Source organism: Erpetoichthys calabaricus, chromosome 2 (assembly GCF_900747795.2).
Source record: "Erpetoichthys calabaricus chromosome 2, fErpCal1.3, whole genome shotgun sequence".
Taxonomy (NCBI): Eukaryota; Metazoa; Chordata; class Cladistia; order Polypteriformes; family Polypteridae; genus Erpetoichthys; species Erpetoichthys calabaricus.
In genome coordinates this window covers 76,053,188-76,074,979 of record NC_041395.2, presented here as the reverse complement: position 1 = coordinate 76,074,979, position 21,792 = coordinate 76,053,188, and the positions used below count along the sequence as shown (strand labels likewise).

Below are 21,792 nucleotides of genomic sequence, written 5' to 3'. Positions count from 1 at the left end.
GTGGAAGTCACTTTGCAACGTAAGGATTTCAAACTGCACCTGTCTAGAATTCAAGTTGAACATTGCACTTTGTTGCTCAGCAATGCACGTCATGTCCACTTGCAAGAAATGATCAACTTGAGCCATGTGCGTCATTCATTTCAAATCAAGTCCCAAAACCTGTTCTCAAAATCTTGCCCAAGTCTGTTTATGACTGGAGTACTTTTCTGCAGCTTTGTCAAAAGCCCCAGATGCAGAAGCATTGTCACTTAGCACTGACTGTACGCAAGTGTAGCACTTTCTTCTGTAAATGCAGAGAGAAAATGTTCATCTTAGCTTTAAATGTCACTGACCTAATAAGTGCTGTAAAAACAGTCTTACCTTTGCCTTGCAGCTTACAGTTCAAATGGTTCAGTTTCCCCAGTGATGTCCATTAAAAATGCAAAGTTCCCACTCAGTTTTTGAGAAGCGAGGGGTCTTCCCCTTTGGATTGCATGAACTCTGATTTCAACCAAAAGTGACAAAAAAAAAAAAATGCTGCAAAACACGTCCCCTGGTGAGCCATTGGATTTCTGACAGCTCCTTCAATAGGGACTTGAATATCCCGTCTTATTTTGCTTTTGAGCAGATGCCATTTATGATCTTCACAATGGGAGTCATCCCATGATCAAAGCCAGTCACTTTTGCACATATCGCCTGCTGGTGAATGATGCAGTGGTAATGTAGAAATTTTGGGAAGTCTGTGTCACCTTGGTATTGCGCAACAAAGCCTGCATGTCGAGAGCCCCATCTGTAGTCATCGACGCAAGCTTTTTCAATGGTACCTTTTCCTCCACGAAGAATCTCTTCACCATGTTGTAGATGTCAAGTCCCCTCATTGTCGTCTTCAGAGGTAGTAGTGTCAGGAGTTCTTTTTTTTGTGGAGAAATAATCAAACACCAATCAGATAAACATCTTCAGCTGCGATGTACTGCTGCCGTCCACGGACTCGTCGCACTGGATGCTAAACCACCTGCACTTAACCAGATCCCGGCCCAGCTGCTCTGTCAAGTTCCCGGATAGGACATAGCCACCACTCTTCTAACCATTGTACTTGCCCCAAGTTGGACATCGCAGAGAGTACAGAGGACATCGGGAGCATTCTTCTAGTTTTTGAACACAGTGTTTGTAATTATCATTGCTCCTGTCAAGACCTCTATCCGAAAAGGCTTTCTTGTTCTTTATCAAAAAATTCACAGCTCTAAATGAAGCTTTGGTTGCTTTTTGTGATTATTTCACCAGCCTTATGAAAAAAAGACTGTTTGCCCAAAGCTGCCTTTAACACATGGGCTTTTTTCTGCCCATAGTGCACTGCCACGTGGGTAGTTAGCATGGAAGCTTTTCTGACATGTGCTGAAGTGTCTCTCTACATTGTGCTGCTTTGCTGTTGCCACAGTTGCCCCGCAAATGAGACACAAACACTTTTCTTTCACTTTCGTAAAAAGGAACTCTTCCTCCTAATCATTGTGAAAATGGGTTTATTTATTGGGGGTATAAACTGTGTCTAGCTCCCCATCATAGCTGCACCCATTTGCTTGTCTCAGATTGAGGTTTGTCTTGTGCACGATATTGAACTCTGATCCTAGACTATCCCCCCGATCTACATCAATGCAAGTGTTATTGATTCAAAAAGAACAGCAACACAATTAAATACAATTTTTAGGCAGAGCTACATGGCGACTAGTGCGATTTTTAGAACATGCCCTATGGGTGACTCGTGATCCCTGCAGGCGACTAGGTGCCACGTGCACTGTGTTGGCTACCTCTGGTCTACATACACCACTTTGTCTACTTAAGATTTAAGTGCAGTGTAACATTTTATGGGCAGTGATGCACCAAAATGAAATTTCTTGGCCAGAGCTGAAGCCGAATATCAGAAAATACTGTGCCCAATACCCAATTAATTTGTTTTTGCACATTTCATGCTGTGCTACTACAGAAAGCCTAAATTAAAATCAATTTCACTTTTGATTTATGCTTTTCAATAAAATTGTAAAACTGATAATTCATATATGTTGAAATCTGACCTTTCAAATAGGTAATATTAAAACACACAACACTTAAAATAGATAAAGTAGTAACAAAGCTTGTTGGGGTGCATGGCTCATTCCTTTCCTGGCAGGTTGTACTGATCCACATTGATTATTAATCTCAATCTGTTTAAATAGCACCAGTTTTGTGTCCATATATCAGTTTGTCTCTGTTGGATTCCTTCACCATTTAGCTTTCATTGTCCATGTGCATCTACTTTCAAAAAAGCTTTGCAGTTTCGTATACTGTGCTAACGTTACTTTTTCCTTGTTGTAAAGAAACTAGTACAGTCTTCTAAAGATGAAGGTTGACACCCTATCATGCAATGCGGTATTTTGCCTGACTCACTACCTAAAGAACAGGAGGTGCTGTTTGAATGAGGCCTCAAAAATCAGCACAAGACTGTATAACAAACAGTGTCTATTTTGCTAAAAAAAAAAAAAATAATAATTCAGCATTTTTACTCATTTGGCTGAATACCAAATGTACCATTCCTTGCTATTTTTGGCCAAACATTTTTTTCTCTCTACTTAAAGTTTAACCAGGTTTCAACAGCCCTTCTCATGCAATCTCTTGTGATGCAACACTATTTGCGTCATACCTGGCAGTATGTTGGAGATTCTGGATTTACGTCCACAGTAGCCAAATAATCTGGCTTCTCAATTCCAGTGTTACGGTAAATACAAGGCAGATAGACGATCTCTTCTCGAGGCCCTGGAAATGAACAAAGAATAACACAAAAGTAAACATTTCCATCCACCCTGCTATATCCTAACTACTGGGTCACAGGGGTCTGCTGGAGCCAATCCCAGCCAACACAGGGAGCAAGGCAGGAAACAAACCCTGGGCAGGGCGCCAGCCCACCGCAGGACACACACACATACACAATTTAGGATCTGCAATGCACCTAACCTGCATGTCTTTGAACTGTGGGAGGAAACCGGAGCACCCAGAGGAAACCCACGCAGACATGGGGAGAACATGCAAACTCCACGCAGGGAGGACCCAGGAAGCGAGCCCAGGTCTCCTTACTGCGAGGCAGCAGCGCTACCACTGCTCCACCATGCCACCCAGAGTAAACATACTAATATGAATTTTGCAAAGAGTTTATCAAAAAGAAAGACAAAATGAATGTGAAGGAAGGAAATCCTCACAGCTGGGATTCATATATGATTTCAGTTTGAATATGGAAATGCCTGGGTAGCATTAGATCATAGGTAAATTACTAGAATGTATACACTGTTGATTAGACACACCTATGAACAGACACTACTGAGTAGTGCTGGGCGGTATGACAAATTCTATATCACAGTATTTTTCAAAATTATACCAGTTTCACAGTATTCAATGGTATTTTTTTCCCCCCATGCACGAGTGGATGTCAACCCCATTTTCCACTGCAATTACTAGCTAAGAATAACCTGTTCCACTGTCATGAGAGTTGTACAAAAAAACATTTTAATGTGCACACAAGTATTAATACAGGTTTGCATGGCCCCATAAAGTGATAGTTTTCAAGGGGGTGGCACTAATGAAGAGAAGGAATCACATTGCATGACAGATGCAGTCAAAATAGAGAACCTTTTTATTGAACAAATTTTGCAAAAACTTAAACTATAATTTTGACAACATATTTTCCACCATCCAAAGAGGCATTTAGACTTAGTAAAATATACAGAGGTGCTTATCAAAAGTTGTATTGCACTGAATGTCTTAGAAAAGGAATAAATAGTAAATATTTTTTGTAACCCAACTACACTTTCTCTTAATGTTAACAATCTCTGTCCACTGACACGTTAAAGTGACTTTTTAAACAACTTTACCATTATTAAACTGCATAATATGTAAACTAATAAATAATAATAAAATAATATTACTGGAGGTTGCACTATTACTTCCAAGACTTCAAGCCCAGGTGCATTACACAGTATTCACCAAAATAAAATAAAACAAAACAAGTGCAACTTGGTGATGACATCTTTACCAACTGAACCATCATTAAGGCAAACTGCATTAATATGGACTTTGCTTCAAGCTAAGCTAGATACATAAATAATAAAACTGCAACTTGCATTTATAATGCTATTTGTGGTATAGCCCTACGGAATCGTATTATGGCCACAGTGAAGAAAAAAAAAAAAAAAAAACTGTCGAGATTAAAGTCGACATTTCCACTTTATTCTCATAGTTTATTTTGTCATTAAAGTAGAATGTCGTAAACTAAACTTCATCCTAAAATCAATGTTTAATGCACTAGATTTTCTCAGACCTCATCATAAGTTAATGTAGCACATTACATGCTTTGTGTTGGGTTCCCCGACCCAGTTGTTAATCACTACGCGTTCTTAAACTGACTTCCTCCGCACTAAGAGGCAGTGATTGCCGCACAGAATACATTCGCTTAATGATATTCCTGCTCTCTGAAAATGTAGAATGCCAAGATAAATTTTCATGATGAAATGCATTAAAGCAGGTATTAAACATGCACGGTAGTGTGGCGGTAGTGCTGCTCCCTCGCAGTAAGGGGTCCCCAGGTGTATGTTCAGTGTAGATAACTTTATGGCAGGTGTGACGAGGTTCCAAAAAACTGGATGTATGAATGGGTAATCGCACAGGTTTAACTTAAATATTGTGTAAATGTTGGGTTCGTGATCTGGTGGTCGGAGATACGAACACAGAATTCAATGGATGTTCTTCTGAGCGGGCTTTCATCATTGCATGCGTGTTGTCTGTCTGATGTATTAAACCCCCAGTTCCTATCCTTCCTTTTTCTTTCTCCACATAACCAATCGCCACACGATAAACGTCTTTGTGGAATTAAAACTAGTTATAAACTTAGACCATGGTGTGTTCAGAACTTGGGGAAAAAAAAATATATATATCTTCGTTATACATGTTTAATTATGCCGTCCATTCAAGGTTGCGCCCATCCCAGCAAGCATTGTGTGCAAGGCAGGAGGAAATCCTGAACGTGGCGCCAGCACATCGCAGGGTGAATACGAGCAAAACATACACTAGCAGGGTTAATAAAGCACAACAAAAACCCACATCCTACATGACTTTGAAAGGAAACAAGCACGCGGAGTAAACCCACCAGAAAAACATGCAAATTCAAAGTAGGGAACACCCAGGACCACCTTGCTGCGAGGCAGCAGTGCAACCTCCACCCCACCGTACTGCCACATGATTAATACATGCTTTAATGTATTTCATCATGAAAATTATATCAAGTATTTATCTTAGCATTCTAAATGTTCAGGGAGCAGGAATATCTTGAAATTAATGTATTCTGTGTGCTGCAAGAGGAAGTCAGTTTAAGAAGCACGTAGCGATTAACATGGCTCCAGGAACACAACACAAAGCATTTAATGTGCTACATAACTTAGGACGGGGTTTGAGAAAACCTTGTAAATTAAATAAAATATTCATTTTAAGATGAAGTTTAGTTTACGATGTTCTACTTTAATAACAAATTACGAGAACAAAGTCAACATGTCAACTTTAACCTCGACAAACGGCGAGAATAAAGTAGAAATGTCGACTTTATTCTCGTCATAAGCATCGAGATTAAAAGTGGAAATGTCGAGAATAAAGTCAACATGTCGTCACACTATTACACAGTACCCAGGTACATTACACTGTATTGAAAACAAATAAAACAAGTACAACTTGGCTTGCAGTATTATCCAGTAGTATAGAAACAGTATTCACACATTTGAACATAATGGTCCACATCCAACCTTTTAAATCCAAAGTATCTCCAGACAACAGACGCGACTCCTTTTTCCAGCAAAAGTTCTTCTGTGTCATCATGTTCAACTTTATCGTCTGCTACAGCTTCAGAATATTCTCTGTCCATTTTCACTGCGCAATACCTCCACTAACACATATACTCCGTTGTATGCTTGTTTAAAGGTGTAGCAGTGAAAGAGAGCCCCCGCACTATAAGAAAAATCCATATCATAACAGAAATAAACAGTTTTCAGTATGAACCAGTATACCGCCAAGCACTACCACAGAGTATGAAAAAAGGTATATAAAATTTACACACACACACGATAGATATACATATATGCACGCCGAATATATAAACATAGAAGTTAAAGCCTATCCTAGCAATATCAAACACAATGTAGGAGCTTACTCTGGGAGTGTCAGTTCGTCTCAGGGAACACTCATATAGACACACACTTTCACTCAAGTTAGATCTGTGAAGCATTTGAACTTGTATGTGACAAACAAATGAAACCACCTCATATCTTCTACAAGACAGCCTTTGAAATTTAATCATTTACACAGTAAAACAGATTTCTGAACAATACATGTTAGACGGCTTTTTGCAGCTGTAAATATTGGCTGTCCCCCCCTAATTTATTAAAGACAGAATAGAATATGAATAAACTTAAAATAAAAAGGGGAACATGAATTTGAACAAGAACAGAATTAGTCACAGCTACAGTGTATCAAAATACACCGTCATTATACAGTATTTAATAGTTTAGGGTTATATAACTAAGGCACTCCATTAAACAATGTTCTCAAAGGATTATTCTACAATTCTTTAAAGATCCCAGGTTACCTTTCAGGAAGAACCTTAACTTTTATAATGAGATCCGGCCTCTTATTATCAGGGAGAGAGCTACAGAGTGCTCTTTACCCACTCATTTTATCAGGATTTTATTTCTTGCCAGCGTTAAAATACACTAGAAAACCTGTCTATGTTTATGCAGTTGAAACCCAAAACGTCCAAGATGCACACGAGGAAGTACTTTAATATATATTTTTCAAACTTCCACCAACAATTTCAGCATACTAAAATATAAGTAATAAAGATAGACCACAGCATTAACATTTGAAATGTAACCTCTATTGGAATGTATTTTGTAAAGCATATAGTAATAAAATGATTTACATATGCCATTTCAACAGAAGCTGCACCACAATTATTTGTAGTATTAAAATGTATTTCTACAATTGTTTGTGATGCACCATCTGTTGGAACAACAAATGCAATGCATGTTATATGCCATTTGGTATGGGATTTGTAAAAGCAGTGTTAATATTTGTGATGTGCCATCTATTGGGATGATGAAAGTAATATTGCAACAAAGATTTAAGCATTTTATTACAACAAATGATGCACCATCTTTTGGAATGATAGACACATACCAACTAGATGGGCACATAATATAAGGATAAGAGTCTAAGATGGATAATGTCAATTTATTTATTTAGCATATTTAAAACAACATAGTAATGCTGTGGCCAAAGTGCTCTACAATAATAGAATAAAAGACAAAGAAATAAAATATATGAACATAAAATACATAATAAATAGAAGTAATGTTATATACATAAAAAATAGAAGCAATGTTATATAATCACAAAGAAACCATCAGTATTACTGAAGGTCACAGAATGCAAGTGAATAGAAATGAGTCTTTAGTCTTGTTTTGAACAGTTCAATTGTAGGCGACTCCTTTATATGATGAGGTAAAGAGTTCCACAGGTGAGGAGCAGCAGCTGCAAAAGCCCTGTCCCCCTTAGTTTTACACTTGGTACGAGGGACAAGAGACAACTGACCAGAAGATCTAAGCACTCTAGATGGCTGATGTAAAACACACAATTCAGATAAATAGGCAGGAGCAAGCCCATGTAAAGATTTAAAAACTAGCAGCAAGATTTTAAAAATCAATTCAAAAACTGACAGGCAGCCAGTGTAAAGAAGCTAAAATAGGAGAAACAGAGTCATACTTTCTTGCCCCAACCAGAAAGCGAGCGGCAGCATTTTGGACCAACTGCAACCTGTGTATCATGTATATGCTTTGTGTACCAAATAATAAAGAAGTGCACTATTCTGAGAGAGAGAGAGAGAGAGAAAATCAAAAGAAGCACATCCTATTCCTTTTAGTACATAGCCACACACCCCATCTCCAACATGAGCCACTTTTAAAAACATACAAGGTCACCCACCTTTCATGGCCTCCAGTGGAGTTCTGTAACCTGGACCACATTTTCCACACTGTGCTGCAAATTGTTAAAAAGAAAACAATTGTCAGCATTTGTAAGAAATCTCCCTTTTGATAACATTCCAAGTATTTTTAGTAAAGCAATGAAAAATTATACTTAAATAATCAACGAATGCAGCAACTGGTCTCCATGGTAGCTGAATCAAATAAGGAGTCATTAAAATAAATTCATAGTTTCCATTGCAAAGTATTATATACTTTATTTAATTTAAACATGAAAGTCCAATTACTTCTTTTTGGGGAAAAGAATAGCATGATTAAATTGTATATCTGTGACCTACAGGAGGAAAACAAACAAGCTAAACGTTAAAGTTAAAACCAAAGGCCCGACGTTACACTAATGTGTGGATTGTCAGTTTAAGCACTGATAAAATCCAGTGCAGTGGAATTTGTAGAATTCACATATTCTTCTTACTTTATATATATATATATATATATATATATATATATACACACATACACACACACCGTACTTTTTGTTCAGACCAGCACTGTGGGAAAACAACTAAGAAAGCAATGCCACATGAATGGGGAACATCATTAGGATTTATTCACTACTGGTATTTCCACAGTAAATCAGGCATTGGGTTGTCATTCACATCCTCTGCCCCTCATAGCCCCAGAGTACAAGACTGACAGCACAAGGAACTCTGATGTCACTTCTGCTTCCACCAACTAAACCAGATGGGAATCAAGTAGCAGTTTGTGTAAGTGAAGGAATCTCTACAGCAACTCTGTTATTTTTGTATGCTATCTAAGGAGCTATAGCAGCAATACATTTTAGTGATTGCTTCTACATTTCAACAGATGGCCATTCGCTACCATCAGTGCTACTGCAGAGTCTGCTATATCAAATACTCCTATTTAAGGAGAGTGTTTAGGTTCATTTCAGTGTTCATAATGCTGCAGTGAACAAAACAGCTTAACATTAAGCATACAATTCTCAAGCATGATCACATTAAATCAAGAATTTCAGCACACTAGAACTTAGCACTGTCACTCCAACTCCAGTCTTTCTGTCATTGCTTCCTGGAATGCAACTGTCTCATTCATTATCACTACATGAGAATGGTAAACCGGATGGACGCAGGGACATGGGCCGTGGACGCAAAAGACGTACTGCGCAGGCGCTCCACAAAACCCCCCTCCAAGCGACGGAAACCGGATGGAAAGCAACGTAAAATAAGAAATGAGGCGCCGCGCCCATAGCACACAGAAAAAAGGAGTCAGTGCGGCGCTGCACGAAGCCCATGGCACACGAAACGGGACACACACAAAGAAGAGGAGGATTGAGACCCACGACACACAAAGCCCCCCCTCCAGTAACTGAAATAAGAAATGAGGCGACACGCCCCTAGAACACCAAAAAGAAAGGAGTCAGACGCAAGCGCCACATAGCACACGAAACGGTACGCACACAAAAAAAAGAGGATTCAGACCCACCACACACAAACACCCCCTTCACTAACAGATAAAAAGTGAGGCAGCGCGCCCCTAGCACACAAAAAAAAAAAAAGAAGTCAAATGCGAGCGCCACACAGCCCATTGGACACGAAACGGGACAGGCTACGGACATAGCACACGAAACGTACACAAAAAGGAGGTTTCAGACCCACGACCACACTAACAAATAAGAAATGAGATACAAAGCCCCATTACTGAACGAACTGTCCGTATTAAACATACGTCATCTGAACACGTTCAAACTATGCAGCATAGGTGGATCTCATTACACTGATGCACTATTAACCGTTCAGCCACAGAAAAGAATCCATATTAACAGTGAGTGCGATCCTCCTTATTACTTATCCATATTTCTAACGCTGAAGAACAAACAAGTCATGAATTTATGATCACGGGTACAAAACGATACGGCTCGGGTAACGGGACCAAACACACGAACCCGCATGAAAAAAAACAATAAACGTCGGCGCCTACAATGCGCTTCTGAAACCCCGGAAGAAAAAATGTCTCGGCTCCAAAAGCGCAAAGCTCAACTAACAGTTACAGAAACGAGCCCAGATGGACAGACACAATGAACGTAGACGCATGCAGCGCGCGTCTCAAAGTGTTGCATCGAAACAGGCAGGGGTTCAAAACGAAACACCTCGAGTCTCAGAGATACAAAAATGGCAGCGAAGGGACAAAATAAATAAACGCAGACGTCTACAACGCGCATCTGAAATGCCGGAAAACAAGCAGGCAAGGCTTCAAAAAGAGAAAGCTCAACTGACCGACATACAAAAACGGGCAAGGCTCAATACAAACAATGAACGCCGTAAACTGCAACGGGCTTCTCACACAGCACAGGCAAATCGATTACAGCTCCAGAATAGCACGTCCCAAATACTGCACATACAACGACGCGCCTCTCAAACGGCACAAGCAAAAGATACACATCAAGGACATCAACGACAGACACCTGCTAAACGATTGCGCCAGTTAGCTGACAACGCGTTCAATAATGAGTCCACCATTCATGAAAATTCATTGGGATTAATGAATGTCATTTGCAATCATTGTCATTCACTTAAGTTCCCTGAAGAAACAACTGGCAATACAAGTAATGAATTTACACGTTGTTGTCAAAAGGGGCAGATTAGACTGCCTCCTTTACATTCATATCCTGAATATCTACAGAAGCTAACTAACTAACGAAGTACCTGAAAGTAAAAACTTTATGAACTGCATTAGATCCTACAATAGTTCATTTGCTTTTGCATCTACCGGAGTAAATATCAGGCCACTAAAAGGCAATGGCCCATACTGCTGTCGCGTATGTGGACAAATATTACATCGCATTGCAACAGTGCACCCTGAAACAAATCAAGAACGCAAATATGCACAAATCTACATCTTAGATCCAGATGACGCAATCTATCAACGCATGAACCTTCCTGAAAACAAACAATGCACGGAGCTTATAATGAGAAATGTCACTCATATCATAAACAATCACCCATTAGCTAAGTCTATAAAAATGCTACATGAGGTTGAAAAAGAGGCCAATACAATTGGCATTGCTTTCAAAAGATACAGTTGGTACAAAACATGCGATGTCCAGATCCCGAATATAACAATTGGTTATCACAACTGGGAGATGGTACACTCACCAATACAGATGGACTTCACCCAGAGATTATTACAATTCCTCAACCCTTTATCTGCGACGACTTAGTTACAGAGATATTTGGAACAGCGGTCTCATTAGACCAAATACCCCTTTTAACACAACGAACTATATTATGTCCAAAAAATATTACTGTTGATCACATTAATAACCAGGTCATTTCATTACTTCCTGGAGTGGCACGGCTCTTTCTAAGCTCTGACAAAGTTGACTCTGATGACGACAATGACCATCTGAATTTCCCCTTAGAATATTTGAACACTATTAACCCAGCCGGATTACCACAACACAATCTTAGCCTTAAAAACGGAACAATAATCATGCTATTAAGAAACCTTAACACTAAACAGGGTTTATGCAATGGTACACGTTTAGTCGTCAACACCATGACACACAATGTTATTCAAGCAACAGTTCTTACAGGATCACAGGCTAACAGTACTGTTCTAATTCCTAGAACCTGGAATTACCTTTTACACTTAAATGGTGACAGTTCCCCATTACACCTGCCTTTGCCATGACCATCAACAAATCACAAGGACAAACCATGGACAAGGTTGGCATCTACCTCTCTGAGCCCGTTTTTGGACATGGACAACTTTATGTGGCCTTCTGACGAGTTCGATGTTCATCTGACGTTAAAGTTAAGGTCATAAATGCTCCATGCCAAGGAAAACTCATTCAAGGACAAGACACCATCTTTACTACTAATGTGTACAAAGAAATTTTCCAATAAACCTTGACACCGTGCCAAACACTTTGTTTGCTTCCTATATGCGTCATCTACACCTTCACACTATGCTACATCTCATTCATACATCATGCTGTTTATAATTTCCCAACACCAGGGGTTGGCGAGCGAAGCGAGCAGGGGGTGGAGCCCCCTAGTCTACACTACTTGAAAACTACTCATTTCTCTGCTCTCATGAGTGGAGCATTTGAGCTTTTTGTGTGTGATTGGATTCCATAATTGTGACAACTTGCAGGGTTGGAACCATGAATGATACCTTTGTATATTTGCTGCTTTACTGCAGTTTCCTAAATATGCGTATTTGTTTACTCCCACATTAATAAACTGTATGGCTTGTTTAATGACTGAACCATTGATATAGCATGTAAGCCCAACAAAACTTGAGTTTGAGTTGTTCTCTTTATTGAACTCTTAGTCATGGTGAGACTTATGAAATTTCATAAACTGTATATTGTAAAAACAGTAGGGGTCGCTGTTGCCCCTTTAACCCCAACAGACAGATACTCAGGACATAAGGTAAAAGCAATAAAAAGCACTTTAATACTTTTTCTTTTGATCATTGCCTCCAAAGCACCACAGCCACAATAAACAGGAAAGGGATTATAAAAATACTGATAAACACAATCTCTCCTCCAAACATCTCAGCAAGCACACTCACACTCACTTGCTGGATCTCCAGTAGTCCTTTTTATAGTCCATGACCCAGAAGTGCTTCTGTCCTTCCGCCCATGTGACTTGCTAGCACATCCAGGTCAGATGGAGAACTAGTCTTTTCTTCATCCCAGAAGTACTTTGGAGCTTCCGTCCTCATGACCCGAGAGTACTTCCGGGCTATAGATGAGGCACGACTCCTCCTTTCCCTTTACAGCTCCCCCTGGTGGCACCCAACAGGGCTGAGCAACCAAACACCAAGTCCCAGAATGCCCTGCAGGAATCCGGGGCACCACTACATTCCAGGGAAGCTGCCATCTAGTGTTCTGGGGAGGCAGTGTCCAAAAGTATCTGCCTTCCCCCATTCTCCCATCCTTTGGGCGTCCCGTCCAGGTTGAGCTGCCGGCCGTCACTCAATATCTTAAGTTGAGCTATCTGTGATATACATTTAAAATTCAATGAACATTCATGCATGAAGGCCGTATTTTAAATTGCTTGAAAGAAATAGTCATTATCCAACCTGCTATATCCTAACACAGGGTCATGGGGGTCTGCTGGAGCTAATCCCAGCCAGCACAGGGTGCAAGGCAGGAACAAACCCCAGTCAGGGCGCCAGCCCACCGCAGGGCACACACACACACACACACTAGGGACAATTTAGGATCGCCAATAAACCTAACCTGCATGCCTTTGGATTGTGGGAGGAAACTGGTGCATCCAGAAGAAACCCATGCAGACGCGGGGAGAACATGCAAACTCCATGCAGGGAGGACCCGGGAAGCAAACCCAGGTCTCCTTATGGTGTGGCATTTTGATTTTGACACGGAGTTTCAAAAGCTTTAAACTTCTGACCTTTTCTGCCTCTTAAGCCTATCCTTTCAGAGAACCTACTATCAAATTTTCTCAGTGTTGCAAAAAATGGCCCAAAATCCTATTAAAACATCTAACACTCCAGATAACAAGCATCTGTACAGGCATTATTTTGTACCACGCCAACTGACCAAAGTTAAATCGGTGTCAAAACGAAACTGGGCCTGATAGAAAAGACTACAACCCCCTCTTATCTCTCCTTGTGCACAATGCTTTAGTAATGTTAATATATCATTTAAATGAGGTATGTACACAAAAATGAATGTCACATGACACCTATAGAAAGCTAATTTGGCACCCAGCTGGGTTTGTCGCCCGGGACGCACAGGAGGAGCGGAGGAGGGCTTGTGCCTCCTCCAGGACACGAGGGGGCGTCCTCCCTGGTTGCCTTGGGGACCACGGGTACAGAGCTTGGAAGCTCAACCCTGTAGAGGCCTGTGGTCACCGCCAGGGGGCGCCCCAATGCCTTAGGAGCCCTGGACCTCAGTAATTCCACCACACCCGGAAGTGCTGGGGAGGGGGGGGGGGGGGGGGGGGGGGGGGAGAGTATTGGGGACACCTGGAGGACTGTCGGATACGCCAACAGAGCTTCCGTCACACAGGGGTGTGGCTACAGAAGCCCTCAGGATGCATCTGGAGTCCTTCCGGGGTGTATAAAAGGGGCCGCCTCCCTCCAGTCAGGGGCAAGAGTCGGGTGGAAGAGGACGAAGCTTGGTGGAGAGGAGTGGAGGCGGACCAGAGACTGTGAAAGGCATTGTGAGTGTGGCCAGGACTTAAGGGGTGATTGGTGCGGAGGCACTGGGTTTGTGCGCACTAATTGTGTATAATAATTGTAAATAAACGTGTGTGGTGAAGAAACATCATGTCTACCTGTCTGTGTCCGGGCTGTTCCCCACACTAAATAACTTTATAAAGTGCTTGCTGCCAGTTTGATAAAAGCTTACGAAAATATCTTCTGCATTCTCTTTGGGAAGACATTTAATAGGCTGCAGAGAAGGAAGATGAGCACTAACTGGGGAAAAAAGAAAGAAAAAAAGAGTTGCTGTCATCCCTTGTAATTCTGAAAGACAAAAGGCATTTCATTCCTGTGAATGATTATGTTAACAGCTTTCTGTCTGGAAGGCAGCACTCCAAGAATGGTGAAGTAAGAACAGGGTCAGTATGGCCTTACAGGTTTAACTAAATAATAAAGCCACTATACAAAAAGAAAAAAAGGAAGAGGCAAGGCCGTTTTTTCAGTTGAATAGATTTAATCAAAAGCAATATGTAAAAGCAAACAAAAAACAAGCCTAAGCAAATGAATAGAACCCTTTCCAGCACACACTACCAGGATATTCATTTGATAGATATTTAAAAAAGAAATAAGAATAAACTTTTGGTAACAGGAAACCACATGATCCACTGTCTCAGCAGGCATGTTTAAACAATAGTGGATCCAGATCTGCACACAATCATACAGAGTCAGTAGTTGTGTGCATTCTAAGCTCATCACATCCTCCCCTGGGTAAGCATTATGGTTTTGCATGCTGTAGTAACTGGGGGAAAAAAATTCAGCAAGTCAGTGTTAGTTATGCTTCAAATTGATTTTGAGTACATTAAAGCTGCCTTTAAGTTTTTAGTATCTAAAACAAGTTTATTAAATGTCTAGCTATAGAATTCAGAATATTGCTTGACGTTAGACACTGCATGCAGCAGACGTAACAGGAGAGTACAGAAGAAACAAAATCAAAGCTAGTCCTTCACCTGAAGCAGGAGGGCAGTTGAAGAATTCATACTGTCCTGTCCTGCAGTTCTCATCTACAACTCCCTAAAAAACAACCCCAGTATATAAAGGTTGTGAGCCAATCACCTGCTCATTAAACAGGTTTGTGATTGTGCACACTATTAAAGACCGCTGTGATGGATGCCCTGTTAACATGGGAACTGCAGACATCTTCAGACGGGGGTTCTTGGGAATGCAAGCCAGCATTACAAGTGAAGTGGCAAATGCAATATTTTTATTCTACTTTTTTTGTGCAGGCAAAGGGTTGCGACTGTGCCTTCTGCACGCAACTCATGTCACTTTGCACATTCACTGCAATACTTCAGTTCTTTGGAGAGCAGCAAATCAGAAAAAAAAAAAAAAAAACCTGACTGCTCCCACCTAGTGGTAGACCGACATTTTTGGGGCTCTGAAGTTTGAACTTTAATGGGGGTCTCCTTCACCCCCCCCATCATACATTTAGAATGTAAATAAAAAAAAAAAAAACAGCTAGCCCACATGATATTTTAATAACCTTTTAATTTTTAACTGTTATTTTGTATTGAATTACACTATATTATTCATATTATAAAACCTCTTCTCATATAGTCGGCACCCCAAAATGACTAGTCACTTCTGGGGCCGTGAAGCTTATACCTTCATTAGTTTCATAGTAGAAATGTCCCTGCTCTGAATATAATATAATTTAACCTGGGCCCACAGAAAAAACTCTTAATGGAATAAATAATTAACATTTATGTAGCACTTCTCATTTCTTGAAGCACTTTAGTGAGTGGGCCACTATTCCAACGACCACTAGTGTATAGCATCCACTTGAATGATGCGACGCCACCCATTTTCAGGCCACTGTGCTAACCAGACATTAGCCGATAGGTGATGAAGAAATAAGAGACAGCAAATTAGAGACGGGATGATTAGGGGGCCAAAATGAGTAGGCCACTGAAGGCAATTTACCATGTCAGGACTGATTACTTAATTTCACATTAATTTAGACTAGACATCTATCCATTCATTCTGTTGACACCGTTTAAATATCTAGGGATAAAGATCTTTATATTCACTTGTAATGTTTAACAATTTTGCTATCAGCATTGGGAAAAAAAACACGCAAATAAGATATGAACAGATTATGTACCCTTCATCTCACCTTAGCAAGGAGTATCAATGCCGTCAAGATGAATATCCATACTAAGCTTCTTTTTCTATTTCAGAGCATACCTATATATATTAACAAATTGTTCTTTAAAAAACTAGATTCAATTATAACCTTGTTTATCTGGAATCAGAGACCTCCATACATGTAAACGGTGACTTTAGAAAGAACTAAAGCGGAAGGTTGCATGGCACTACACAACTCTCCATTTTTGTCACTGTCACAGTGTGGCATTATGCAGGCGTGTGTCGAGAAACGTTAATATCAACAGCATCTACTGAATAACTCATTGGCTAAAAATCCTCTGTGTTAGAGGGTCAAAGTGTGTTCATTATGCCGCTCAATTTTTTGACTACCTCTAAGGGGTCCAAAGTGCATCTTATAATGGAGCTTGTCCTTTTAATTAGCTTGTTGATTCAGTGGTCCTCTCCTGAAGTTGCATTACTAGCCTAGCACACCACAGCCTAGAAAAATCACACTGGCCTTTTTAACATTTGTACATACCTGAAGGTGTTTTAAGCACTTGAAACTTATCCGACTGTTCAAGATTCTTGAAATTGTTGTACTGAGTAATGGAGTGCAAAGTACACATTTCCAAGATTCATTTCACACATTTACTGAAGTGATCTAATGCAAGTATGAAACGAACCATTGCCCCACTACTTTACAGTTCTTATCATTGCATGGTGTAACATGCATTGTCCATCTTTGGACTAAGAACACAGTTAATGAAGTGGTATAATGAAGAAATAATTTAAAAAAAAAAAAAAAAAACACAACAACATCAAAAACTGATCGCATCCCTGTCCTTGCTAGCTCACCTTTTCCATTTGGAGGTCCCTTGAATGCCATGCAATCCAGCACACACTGCACAGAATGAAATGTGAAAATAAGCCATAGACAGTATGCACCCAAGACATTTTTTTAGAGTTTACATGAATTTATATTTACTCTGTGGAAAATTTGAATGCAATAGCTATAAATACACTAAAATAAAGAAACTAGCAGTATTTGGGTTTTTCTACTAATTTCTTCACAAAATTCAGACAATAAAGAAGGGAACCCCAATAAGAATTGAATGGTCAAGAGGCAGAAACAATACCTGTTCATTATAGGACGATTATAAAGAACTTTCTATATCAATGTAATCTGTTTACTGTCATATGAAGGCACTAAACCAAACTTTACCGCCAATCAGGGAAAACCATAACTAAAATATTCTGTTTCAAAGTAATTTCATATATAGTAAATACATACATTACAAACCACAGATGTGACAGGTGATATTACATTTGAAGGGAAAACCGGAATACAAAAATCAAAGAAATACACCTGTCGGGGGGGAAAAAAATCACACTTAAAAGGAAACAGCCAGCCTGCTGAAATGATTACACAAACAGCTCAGATGTATTAAAACAAACTTGCAACTTGTTATCAAATGAACTTCAAGATAAAAGTATGTTGGCTGACCGATTTGAACTCCACATTGGAAATCACCCAACAGATGTGGGCAGGAACTGATTTACATTATGGTCTGTGGAAAGCAGTACCACCCTGGGTATACAGTTTTGAGAATTAAAAGTTTTAGAAAATAAACTTTGCCTATAGTTCTTCCCGATTTCAAAAACAGTTCTACAGCTAGCAATCTAGTGCCCGATATGGAAATACAGAGGAGAGCCTGCAGTCATGACACACAAACAAATAGACCCAGTTCTAGAAGCTTATATTCATCCCGTACCAAAGATTCAAATTTGTTGCATGGTATTTATTGACTATTAGCACACTGATCAACCATTTATTAACAACTAGTTATGTTACCCTTTAAAGATAGGTAATAGAATTTTAAAAATATCTGATATCTCTTGCCATACATGTAGCCTCAGCATTTGTCCTACACCATTCTTTGGTATCCTCGTGCATCTCAGCCCATCCTCTCTCGATTGCTTTCCCACAAAGCCCGATTCTCAGACTGAGATGCTCAGCTCCTGCCCACTTTTTGACGATCACCAATGGTGGATGGGCCACCACTGCCAACAGTGAAAAGATCATTCATATTCTTGAGAATACATCCTTTGTTTGAAGGAGACTCGGTGTGTTCCTTCTACGTCTTTCCTCAGTATCCTTGTGAATGTCAAAATCTCTTGCAATTTGAGACAGGCAGGACAAGGCATTTGGCGGAGTCAACAAAGTGAAACTGACCAATGAGAGAGACCAGGAACACACACACACACACAGCATTTTATTATATAGTAGATTGACTTGAATTAGCGCCACACTAGCCAGTAGGCTCATCATTCATGTCCTTGCATCATGTGGTGCTTCTATGGTAACAGCTTTCAGGTTTTAGGAGTCAATGTCTTTAGTTGTTTAAAGAACACTGTACACATTAGTTCAAATTATTGCTATTTATTTATTCTGCAAATCCGACTCCAATCTTCAAGAGGGTGACAAAATGTATCCTAGTAATTACAAACCAATTAGTCCTACTTCTGTACCATGCAAAATTATGGAAACTATAATAAGAAATAAATTAGAAAAATTACCTAAATAAAAATAGCTGGTTAAATAACAGCCAGCATGCATTTATGAGAGGAAGGTCCTGCCAAACCAAGCTTTTAGATTTTTTGAAGAAGCAACTGGAATTGCTTCACATTTTACCTTCACTTTCAAAAAGCATTTGATAGTCACACCAAAAATCAATTCTGAAACCAGCAGGAGACAAAGGGAAGACTCCACATGAAGTGAGCTCATCCGTGGAGTCTCGCAGGGTTCTGTCCTTGGACTGTCCTCTGGTTTATATTAATGACATTGATTCTGGTATAGTTAATAAACCTGTGAAATTCACAGATGACGCCAAAATTGGAGGGATGGTAGACACCGAGGAGGCAGTAAAAATAATAATTCAAAATGACCTGGACAAGCTTCAGAACTGGGCAAACTCCTGGAAAATGCAGTTTAATGTAGAAAAATGCAAAGTGCTACATGTGGGGGAAAAGTACATCAATTATAATTTGAAGATGGGAGACACCATCATGCAGGAAGCAACCTCTGAAAAGGATTTAAGGGTATATGTTGATGTTCGTTTTCATCGAATAAACAATTCACAGATGCAATTAAACAGGCTAATAAAGCATCACGTTATAATCATAAAAACTGTTGAATTTAAGGGATGGCATGCTCAAACTATATAATGCATTATTAACACTACATCTGGAGTACTGTGTGCAATTGTCAACACAGTACAAGACAGACATTGCAGCACTTGAAACTGTGCAGAGGAGAGCAACCCAGTGCATCCCAGGACTTAAGGACATATCCTACTCTGACAGACTCAGAATTAAACCTGTTTAGTCTCGAGCAGAGGAGACAGCTTGGGGACCTGATACAGGAACAGTAAAACCTTGCCAATCCATGACAGGCTGCGACTGAGGTAGATTAGTTTATTGAATAGTCATTTGTTTATACAAGAAAATAACTATATTAACAAAATGTAATATAGTAACAAAATCAATCAATTCATATAATATTGTAACAATCAGCATAATAAGCAAACTACTCAGAGATACTGAAGTTTTCCACGTTTTACTTGGGAGTCTCCATTCCGTAATAAACCGTGACCAGTCTTGTACTCCATTATCTGGGTTACAGAGCACACCTCCAAAACAGTAATATAAAACGTTCCCTACCAATCAGTTTATCTCCTGCCACTCACATTCTGTCTTTCTCTGTACTGCAGACACTTCAGCTTATTATTGTCTCCTGAAAACTTTAGGATTGTACTAAGGAGCTCAGTGAGACTAAAGGAAATGGTGGAATGTCGAGAATGAGAAGGTAATTGAGGAAAAAAAGTATGGCGAAAAGGAAATCTATAAAGTATCAAAAAGAAATATAATTGCGAAATGTGCAAGAAGCCAGCAGTCCGAGTTTGCGAAAGAGATGCAACAAGAGGAATGAAGGAAGAAATGTGTTCAGGATAACAGCAGGTGGCAAAAGATATGCTGTAGTAGTTGTAAAGTACTTCAAAAATGCTGATGGGAACATTGCGATTGAGAGTTTTGGGATTAGGGAGACCTCAAAAAAGTATATGGAAAAGGTGCAGAATAAGGAGTGCAAACTGGAAAATTACTATAATTATTACTTGTATATTTTCAAAAGAGGAAGTCATGAAAAAGCAGTGGACCCAGCTGGAGTTGTGTTGCATATGGTCAAAACAGCAAAATGTTGAATGGTTAACGAACCTGTCCAACATGGTGGTGTTTGAAGGGGGAAAAAAACAAAAAAAAAAAAAAAACAAAATCAGGGATCAAAAATATATTGGCAAAATTCAACTTTGTTTTAATGGCTAGGGAAGACAATAGATGTGATCATTGCTGTCAGGCAAATGCAGAAAAAACAAAAAAAAACAATCCATCAGGCTAAGACAAAGAATCAGTATTTTATACATCTCCATAGAGCATTTGATAAGGTGCTGTATGTAGGAGGTGTTAAGGTAGTGAGGTATGGACGAATGGTATCTGTGGTAATGCAAGTTCATGATGAAGCAAAAATGGTGGCGAGAACAGCAGATGGGGAAAAAGGAAGCGTTTAAAGGAAAGGTGGTACTGCATCAGGGGACTGTTGCGAGTTTGTTACTTTTTGTAAGTACAGGAGGTGATGATCAGAGAAGTGTGTGGGATTGCCATGTGTGTTCTTGCATGCCAATGAGATCATACGGATTTGCAAAAGTAAAAACATAACTGAAAGAGAAAGTACCGAAATGGAAACTAGTTTGGACATAAAAGGCCTCAAGATATATGCAGGAATGACCCAGGTGAATGTTGGGGGTAGAAGAGCAGGAGGTGTGGAAGAGGTGGGTGCATAGCTGTTTGGAGTGTGTAGTAAAGTTTGAAGTGTCACCCGTCGTAGTAAAGTTGCTGGGGGAAAAACCTCAATCCAATATATAGGCTGACCAAAGTGGGTGCGGTATGAAGGGAGGTGTGCAGGCAGCAAGTGCGAACTTTGCTTGTAGAAGTGTGTGAAAAGGGTGTAGAATGCTGATGTACCAAGAGTAAATTTAGATAGAGAGATACTTTATTAATCCCAAGGGGAAATTCACAAGTTGAGAGTTGTTGTTTTGAAGAAAGTAGGGAAGTTATGTTACTTAGATGACAAGCCGAGTGTAGATGGAGCTGTGGGAGCAACAATGATATCCAGGGTGAAATGTTCATAGAAGAAATTCTGGGAGCGGTCCCTCATTGTTACTCCTAAAGTAGCCTCTAGAGCATTGAGGGAGGCAATAGGTGGTGTGCGGAGAAACTGAAGTGGTTTGAGATGTAGAGAGAGGATGATTGGGTGAAGAGATGCCATCAAGAAAGAGGTGGAGGGGATCAGGCCAAGAGTGACATCGAAAACATGGTT

At 39.8% G+C, this 21,792-nt stretch overlaps 1 protein-coding gene across 1 annotated transcript in view; it reads right to left on the bottom strand.

Moving 5' to 3' along the window:
• selenbp1 (selenium binding protein 1) overlaps positions 1-21,792 on the bottom strand; it is a 78,146-nt gene that overhangs the window by 47,999 nt on the left and 8,355 nt on the right. Inside the window, exons 2-3 of the mRNA XM_028793943.2 lie at positions 8,023-8,076; positions 2,651-2,763 (exon numbers count right to left, since the gene is read on the bottom strand). Coding sequence (XP_028649776.2) covers positions 2,651-2,763; positions 8,023-8,076 — 167 coding nt within the window. The remainder of the gene's footprint in view (positions 1-2,650; positions 2,764-8,022; positions 8,077-21,792) is intronic.